Below are 9629 nucleotides of genomic sequence, written 5' to 3' on the forward strand. Positions count from 1 at the left end.
TAATCTTTTTCAGTGGAGGGGGGGGGGGGGTCTTCAAATGGGAGGCTCGGCAGTTGCTATTTTTGTATACTGCTCGGCTTTAGTGCATTCTCCATGAATAGTAAAGCTGTGCAGTGGATTGAGTTCATGACATTTGTTTTCTTGGACGAACAGCTGCAGCTGTTCAAAGCTTCTTAAGGAAGTTATCTACTAGAATTGGTTAAATATTTTAAGTTTCTCATCTTAAATGGACAATCCATAATTTAAAGAACTAAATAAAGCCCTATAAAATTTTAGTTAAGGCCTAATTTTAACTTTTTAAAAAATCTATTCACAAGCACCAGAATAATATATTATTTAAAAATCAAATAATCATCAATAATAATAATTTATAACGGTGTGCAATTTTGATTATATTATTATATATAAATAAATATATATGTATGTTTTTGCTGAATTCTTTACACTTATTATGTATTTTTGGCTCTATTAAACATTATCTTCGACTTTAAATAAATTTATTGAATATATATTAGTTTTCTTTATTTAATACCTTGTCATTGTATTGTTATATATATTCAGGGCTCGGCAGCCACCTGTAAGACTCCGGTAAATAAACCTTTGAAAATTTAAAAGGTCAGCTAGAAGTCAAAACCTGACCCAAATATGACAATTCTATAACTTTTGTAAAAATGTCAAGCATCAAAACGGGTTTTGATTTGAGGCTTCGTGGCGTCTGCCGAGCCTTGATTATATTATTGTACCAGTGTTGTGCAAAACCCGGGTTTAAAAAATACGGGGTCGTGGGTAATATTAGAAATACCCATGTAGGTTTTTTTTTTTTGGGGGGGGGGGTTTTAAAAGCGAAGCTTTTCTATAATTAGGGTAGGTCCGTATGTCCGTCCAAGACAGATAGCTTTTTTCGTTAATTTAGGCATGTTTGAATTGTCCTATCTGTTTTCAACCTTTGCATGGCGATTCCTGTAGTAGTTAGGTACGATTTAGCAAGCATAGCAACTAAATAATCATTACCAGAATGTTGATTTTTTACTTTTTTAACAACAAATTTTTATGTGATCTTATTATCCGATTGTTCTGATTTTTAGTATACTGATTCCTGGGACATCAAAGTACAATATCATAAGCAAAGAAACTCTATAATCAAGTCCTAAAAATGTAAGTATGTCCATAAACATTATCCGGTATCAAGAAGTTTTTTTCTCTTTTATGGATGTTGTCATCCTTATTTTTTTTACAAACAAGCATGCGGTCTCAACAATAATTTCTTAAGAACTTAGTCTCATAGGTAGAAATGCGATTTTTGTCTTATCACAATTTGTAAAAAGTTAAATCTATGCGATATTTTTAAATTATAGCAAAGCAAAATGCCACTTGATTCTGGCAGGAAGAAAAATCCAACATGGAATGAGTTCTCTAAGCAAATTGATGAGTCATGGATTTGCAATCACTGTAAAGAAACAGTAACAAAAGGTATGTTAAATATAATTTCAAAAGTGAAGCTTTGATATAATCAGAGCTGGATCTTTAAATGTGTATCCGTGGCCGTAGTCGTAGCCGTATTAATGTATAATGTTGATTTAAAGATAGCTATTAGGTTAGTGGCTGTACCTCTGGCCACGGCTACACATTTAAAGATCCAGCTCATGGTTAAAATGTCTGTCTGTCAATAACAGATTGGATGGATAGCTCGTCCATAAGATTAATTTGAACATGTTAATTTCGTTATATTTTTACTTACCTACATTTTTTACATGAAATAATTTTTAGTAGTCCGTCAGTCTGTCCTTTACGCTATGGGGAAAATGGAATTTACTCAGTCCCTATAAAAGATAGAAAGCTGAAACTTCTTTTCAACATTGGATCAATATGGAGCATAATTAAATAAAAAACATCAATAGCGGTCAGACTGCTTTAAAGCAGCTTTTTAGCCACTTTCATTTTCAAAACTGGATTTTTCGGCTCTTGTAACAGAGAGAAGGCTGAGACTTCTTTTCAACATTCCCATCAATATGGAGCATAATTGAGTATAAAACACCAATAGCGGTCGGACTGCTTTTAAGCAGCTTTTTAACCGCTTTTATTTTTCCAAACTGATTTTCTCGGCTTCTGTAAAAGAGAGAAGGCTAAAACTTCTTGACAATATTCCCATCTATATGGAAACACAACTGAAACTTCTTGCCAATATTCCCTTTGTGCTCCATAATTAGGTATGAAGTGTGACTGCTTTTAAGCTGCTTTTCTTTTTAATACTCTTTCTTTTTTTGTTATGATAACAGTTAATCTGCTCTATAACTCACTTTATTCTTTTGTCTATTTTATTATAGATTTTGTGCTCCGCTACTTATGGATGTTGTCATCCTTGTTTGAAAAACGATTATTATGATTATTGGTCATAGTTAAAGAAGCAAAGCATCTACAAAATAATAAGTATTTTCGCATAAAGTATTTTTCTTTTATGTTTTTAAAATGACATAATATCTAAAAAATCCATTTTTTGGCTAAGATTTCTTATTCTGAAATAAATAAGGGGGGGGGGAAGTTTTGACACATTTGCGTAAACAGGGAGTATAGGCTTTATCTTTGGACTGAGAGGATAGGTTATTAGGGATAAAATCATTCTTATATGATGAATTTTCCCAAGTTTTAGGATTTTTTGGATAGGCCTCCAGGTTCCGGAGCTCCAGGCCTCCAGGTCCTCTCTGTACAGGTAAAAATTAAAAAAAAAAAATTTTTTGAAGAGTTAGAAGTCAACTTATGAAACAAAATATGCATATTTTTGAATGTTATTCAAATATTTGAAGAAAAAAACGCATATTTTGTTTCATAAGTTGACTTCTAACTCTTCACAAAATTTTTTTTTTTTATTTTTACCTGTACAGAGAGGACCTGGAGGCTGGGAGCTCCGGAACCTGGAGGCCTATCCAAAAAATCTTAAAACTTGGGAAAATTCATCATATAAGAATGATTTTATCCCTAATAACCTATACTCTCAGTCAAAAGATAAAGCCTATACTCCCTCACACCCCACCTCAACCGAACTTTATATTAAAAAAATGTCCCAAACACTCGGACAATTGGGCGTTCAAATAGGACCTAGTGGTAGTTAGAATCAGTTGAGAACAAAATCCTAGCGGTTCCTTCTTGCTAAATATGGCCATTTTAAGATTTTAGTCAAATTACACTAAATAACTTGATACAAACTTCACTCTTCTTTGAATATTTTAAGTGTAACTGTAATGGAGAGCCCCAAAATAGAGTAGCTTTGCTCCTCTGACCAAACTGACGGCCTGGAGTTCCTAACAATAAGAGCCCTAATGTGTTAACACAAGTGGGGATTCGAACCCATTCCCAAAACAATCCAACATGGAATAGCTGTATATTACAGCATGACAAGAGTAATTTCATTTGTATATTGAGCCCAGGCAATGGATGCCCCTTTAGATACCCTCTGCTAATCCTGGCTGTTGTTGGTGATCAGCAGTGTCAGCTCCTTGTTGGACTTGTACCTTGGTTTCCAAACAGTCAGACCCCTGCAGTACAGCCAGGTCTTGACCACCATCTCTGTCTAGGGGGCAGTTTGATGTGTAAACCCAACCCTATCCAGTTTGATGTGTAAACCCAACCCTATCCAGTTTGATGTGTAAACCCAACCCTATCCAGTTCGCACCTCTTTGAGGCACCTTGAACACCATGGGGGTGTACAACTTAGAAAAGCCCCCGTCCATTTTTCCACCTTCTGGGGGCCCCTACCTTGATGGGAATGGCCAGCAACTCCATGCTACCCATATCCTGGGTATCAGTCAGCTCTGAACAAATGGGGACAATGGCTGTGGCTGACAGTGGCCTCATGTAAGCTGCCTAGGCCAGACAGTTGATTGTACGACTAGAGTGAATCTTGCCTTCAGTCATTGGTGGTGGGAGGGGCTCTGGGACTTTTCCAGGCTTGGTAGGGCTGGGGCCTCTGGCTTAATGGGAGTGGCCATGGCTACTCTCTAAACTGATCATTGGTGGTGGGCCGCATACCTAGGCTTAGGATACAAGATGCTGGTATGCATCTTGAACCATACCCTGAACCTGGGAGGGTTCTTTCTGATGGAGTTTGGGGACACAGTTACTGTTTGATGGACGTAAGCTGATGATATAGATCAGTTGGGAGAGTAGCCATGGTTGCCCCCACTCCCATTAAGCCAGTGGCCACAGCCTTGCCAAGCCTGGGGAAGGCCCAGACACATCAAACTAACCCCGAGGACAGAGGTGGTGGTCAAGACCAAGCCAAACTTACAGCGCAGAGGCTTGGCTGTTGGGAACCCCAGGTACAGGTCCAACAAGGAGCTGACCCTGCTTATCACCAACAACAGCCGGGATTAACAGAGGGTATCCAGAGGGGCATCCATTGCCTGAGCCCTATAGACAAATTACTGTTGTTATGCTGTAATATACAGCTATTCCATATTGGATAGTTTTGGGAATGGGTTCGAATCCAAACTTGTGTTAACAAATAAGTCACTTTTTGTTAGAAACTCCAGACAGTCAGTTTGGTCAGAGGAGCAAAGCTTCTCTATTTTTGGGTTGTCCCATTACAATTACACTAAAATATTCAAAGAAGAGTGAAGTTTGTATCAGGTTATTTAGTGTAAATTGACTAAAATCTTAAAATGGCCATATCTGGCAAGAAGGAACGGCTAGGATTTTGTTCTCAACTGATTCTAACTACCACTAGGTCCTATTTGAACGCCCAATTGTCCGAATGTTTGGGACATTTTTTTAATATAAAGTTTGGTTGAGGAGGGGTGTGCCCTGTTTACGCAAATGTGTCAAAACTTCCCCCCCCCTTAATTGTAATAATTCATAGGTACAATATAAAATTTTTAGGATGGCCAAAAGTAGCAAGATTGACCAGCCATTTAAACAAATGTAACAAATATAAAAGCAAACATAAAGCTGTTAATTTCAATGCAGAAACCTCAAACACACTAGAGCAAGCAGCTGCTAAATCATCATCAGAAGTTCAAGGTACAATGACTTTAGATACATGTGCCTCTGCTTCAGTATCCAGATCAACAACACCTGGGCCAAGCCTTAAACGTTTTAGAGAATCAGGAATTTCAATAAATCAATTATTCTTGAAGAAGTTTTATAATCATTAATGAATAATAATTACATTAAAGAGAAGTATGCACAAACCAGAGCCAATGATTCTAAGCACCTTTCAGCAATGATTCTAAATATTTTTTTAAAGAATATACTAGGGTTATGTTTAATATCGTATATTAATTTTTAGAAATAAGTTTCGCCAAGTTTTAAATGAAAAAAACTTTCAAATGTTAGGCCTTTTTTGTCTATGTATAATCAAATGTTTTGTTGAGTTCAAACTGCTGTGCCACAAAAGTTAACTTTTACAATGAAAAATGTTTATTTATAAGATGGGATGGTAACTTGTAATATTGTAAACAGTTTTATTTGTGTACTTTCGTAATTTACAGCATTTTCTTATGTTTTGGCATTTTATTTTTTTTGAACCTTTGAAACTCAATAAGGCACTTTGATATTAATTTTAAAAATGCTTAGCATTTTAAAAAATTATTTATAGAAAAACATGGTGAAACTTATATTTTTTAGTTGGTATGTCTATATCATACACTAGCGGCTACGCCCCCTAGAAGCCTCTAGGGGCACTTAAGGTAGGAGGGGGAAAAGTCGACCATCCCATTTTAAATTTGAGTTCAAAAGAGGGTTTAAGAGACCCTCCCCCAAAAAATTTAAAACCTTCCCTTGACCTATAAGAAGCTTCACTGTAAAGGAGAACAATATCGGTTCAGCGGTCAGCGAGATCCTTCAGGACAGACAAAAAATGCTTACTACCTTATATAATACTAGCGGCTTCGCCCCTAGCCTCTAGGGGCTTTGCCCCAAGAGATGATAAAAAAAAGTTTAGGTGAAATTCGTAAAAAAAAATAAGAAGGACTAAGGAAATCTTCTACAAAAAAAAGGACCAAGGATATCTCCTACAAAAAAACAAAAAAAAATTGGGGAGGGATTTTTTGTTTTTGGGGAGGTTGGGGGTGCCCCACCCCCCAAGAAAATAGCCTAAAACCACCACAGGACCAATAGGTACATTCCCTGAAGAGTAGAATCCGATCGGTTCAGTGGTTACCGAGATCTTAAGCTTCAGACGGACGGACGGACGGACAGACATCAAGCTACTTTGTATTATAAATAATAGACCTAGTATATTAACAAAAAAAATTTTGGAATCACTGCTGGAAGTTGCTTATAATGATTTATTTTTTGCTTATGCATAGTCCCCTTTACCTCTCCATTGATTTAATTTTGCTTTATAAGTGAAAGGCTTAACTAGAAATCCAAAACTTTAATTGTTGATGTTGTTAATTAAGTTATCTAATTGTCATTTGCTCATTCAATTTCATTTTGACTTTGTTGACAATGGCTTTAAAAATAGATTCTATGTTTGTGAAAACTACATACAGTCAAGCTGAGAACCTAGATAAACAAGTTGCAAGATTTGTCTTCTCTGAAAATATTCCTTTTAGATCAGTAGAAGGAGAAGAGTTTGTCAAACTTTGCGGACTGCTTAGACCAGGATACAAGCCACCAACCTGTAGGAAGCTTTCTGGCCAACTACTGGATACTATATATGAAGAATGTGAAAATGAAGTTATTGCAAGAGTTGAGGCATCTACTGGATTATTGATTCTAACACAAGATGGTTGGTCATCATGCTCAAATGATCCTATCATAGGTCACTGCTTCACTGATGGAAAAACAAGCTTCTTGCATTCTCTGATTGATTCAGGATCTACAATAAATACAGCAGAATACTGTTTTGATTTGTTAGACCAAGCCATCACTGAAATTGAAACGAAGTACAATAAAAAAGTATTTGGTATATGCACTGATAATGAAAACAAGGTGAAGGTTAGAAAGCTTGTAAATGAAAAATATCCTGAAATAATAGTTTATGGTTGTTCAGCCCACTACGAATCTTTATTGCTAAAAGACTTTAAAAGAGAGGTTTTTAGATTGACAGACCAGATGAAAGTTTATGGAGAGGCCCTGCATAAGTTCCAGTCAGACCATTGCAAATTATCAGATGCAACACACACCTGGATTGGTCTACTTAAGAATGAGGTAATTTAGATTTTAGTTTAAGCTTATCAATTCCAAATTCTTTATCTTTCCTATAGTAACAAAAGTTAAATAAACCTTATAAATGTCAGAAATTAAAATGTATAACTGTCAACAATTAACAGCTTAATTTGATGCAATAAATGCTGTAATTTAAAGAAAACAACATAAAGTGAAAATTACATTTTAACTCTTAATGCTTTTTATTTAGGATATAAAGAAAGATTTTTCCATCATAGAGACACGATTCAATCAAGCAGTTGAAGCCCCTCATATAGTAGCCTATTTAACAGACCATAGATATGCTGATGTGCATGAAAAGAATCTTAAAAACCACAATAAAAATCTTAAGGAAGCTGAAGACTGGTTAGAAGAATATGATATTGGATTGCTCATTCAGCTTGAAAAATACAGACTCAAAGATACAGAAATGTACTCTTCAAAGATGTTTAATGACAGGTTAGTTAAATTGATTCACAAATAGAATGAAAAAAATGGGGAATAGTCCCTTTCGTAACAACGCACCGTAAGGGGCGATTCTTCGTATTTTTTAAATGGCTTATTATAGGTTATTTTAGGTTAGGTTAGGTTATATTGGGTTAGGTGATTGCCCCACAGGGTTAGGTAATTGGCCCCGCAGGGTTAGAGCTCTCGCAGCATAAAATCATATTCAATAAACCTAATCTTCTTTAGGTACTTAATTAAACATAATGTTTTTTACAACTTTTTAAAGTTATCTTTATTTAATTGAACTGATTCCTGATTCCTATAGCATCAATAACATTTAAGGTACAAGTATAAGTTCTCAGCTGTTGAATGGTGGACCATCAAACTAAAGCAGTTTGAAAGAGATGGCAGCGACCTGGAAGCTGTTAAGTTTGCCAAGTTCATGGTAGGACTACACTCCTGCGTAGCTAGCTCCGCAGGAATTAAGAGGTGGTTCTCCAGAGTTGGAGTTGACTGGTCTAAAGCCAGAGACAGTCTAGGACATAAGAAAGCTGAAAAGTTGGCTTCCATTTACAGGACAAAGAGAAAAACTGCAAAATCTAAAGATCCCAAAACTGCACGTGCTTTTCTTGCTGGTATATCTCTTCCTGAGCCCATGACAATGGAAAAATCAAGCATAAGCAGTGATAGCAGCGAAGATTGTGGTACAGAGGGTGATGTGGAGGATTAACTTCTAGATGTGGATCTGGATGCTATTGAGTAATGTCAGTTTTAATGTTAATGAAAACATTTTTTTTTATATAAATAATTAAAAATGAAAAATAAACTTATTTTTTAAAACTATTTTTAATTTTTTTTCAAAAAAAATCCCCCCAAAAAACCTTGTTTTTAAAAGCGAAGCTTTTCTATAATTAGGGTCGGTCCGTCCGTCCGTACGTCCGTCCGTCCGAGATAGATAGCTTTTATTCGTTAATTTAGGCATGTTAGAATTGTCCTATCGATTTCAAACTTTGCATGACGATTCCTGTAGTAGTTAGGTACGATTTAGAAAGCGTAGCAACTCTATAATCATTACCAGAATGTCCGTACGTCCATTTTAAACATGTTGGTTTTTCTACTTTTTTAAAAGCAAACTTTTATGTGAACTAATTATCCGTTTGATCTGATTTTTGGTATATTGATTCCTGTGACAACAAAGAACAATATTATAAGCGAAGCAACTCTATAATCAAGTCCTAAAAATGTAAGTATGTCCATAAACATTATCCTGTATCAAGCAGTTTTTCAACAAATTAACATACAAGGGGGGGGGGGGGTAAAATGTGGTGACTCGTCACACGACATACCAGCAATTTTATTTTGGGTGCTACTCCCTTAGTTTTAGAGATAATTGGATGAAATCTTTTGGGCTGGGTCAATAATTACCCCAACTATTGGTATCTTTCAAAAAAAACGGCGGCGAGACCATGTTATTTTTTTCAAAAATTTTTCCCCTTACAAGCAACCCTGCGGGGGGACTTAGTCATTTTTTTCAAATTCTCGTTTATCAAGGTATATCTTAAATACAGTGCTACTCCTGTGCTTTTAAAGATATTGAAACAAAATCTTTTTAGCTAGGTCAGTAAAAAATATTTAAATAAAAAATGGCAGAGGTACCACCGCGGAAAACGGCGGCGGGACCACCGCTCCCGCCGTCCACCGCTGTTTTCCGCCGCCACCAGAAAAAATTTTTTCATTGCATTTCTCGCCGAATTAGGCGATTTAGAATCATTTGAGACCATGTTTTTTTACTTACCCACCCAACACCTTAAAAGATAAAAGATTATGTTTAAAAAAAAAAAATTTTGGTGGCGGCGGAAAACTGCGGCGGACGGCGGGAGCGGCGGTCCCGCCGCCGTTTTCTTAATTCAAATATTTTTTACTTACCAACCTAAAAAGATTTTGTTTCAATATCTTCAAAATCACAGGAAAATTACTGTATTTAAATAAACGAGATTTTGAAAAAAATGACTAAGTCCCCCCGCAGGGTTGCTTGT

At 36.0% G+C, this 9629-nt stretch overlaps 1 protein-coding gene across 1 annotated transcript; it reads left to right on the plus strand.

Moving 5' to 3' along the window:
• The first annotated feature begins 6464 nt into the window (after window positions 1-6464).
• LOC145318266 (uncharacterized) lies at window positions 6465-8433 on the plus strand. The gene is made up of 3 exons (XM_080159586.1): window positions 6465-7149; window positions 7358-7605; window positions 7936-8433. The coding sequence occupies exons 1-3, from the start codon at window positions 6466-6468 to the stop codon at window positions 8321-8323; spliced, it is 1320 nt and encodes a 439-aa protein (XP_080015712.1). The 5' UTR covers window position 6465; the 3' UTR covers window positions 8324-8433.
• The last annotated feature ends 1196 nt before the right edge of the window (window positions 8434-9629 follow it).

The sequence above is a fragment of the Acartia tonsa genome, chromosome 4, assembly GCF_053477335.1.
Source record: "Acartia tonsa isolate MP-2025a chromosome 4, ASM5347733v1, whole genome shotgun sequence".
Lineage (NCBI taxonomy): Eukaryota > Metazoa > Arthropoda > Copepoda > Calanoida > Acartiidae > Acartia > Acartia tonsa.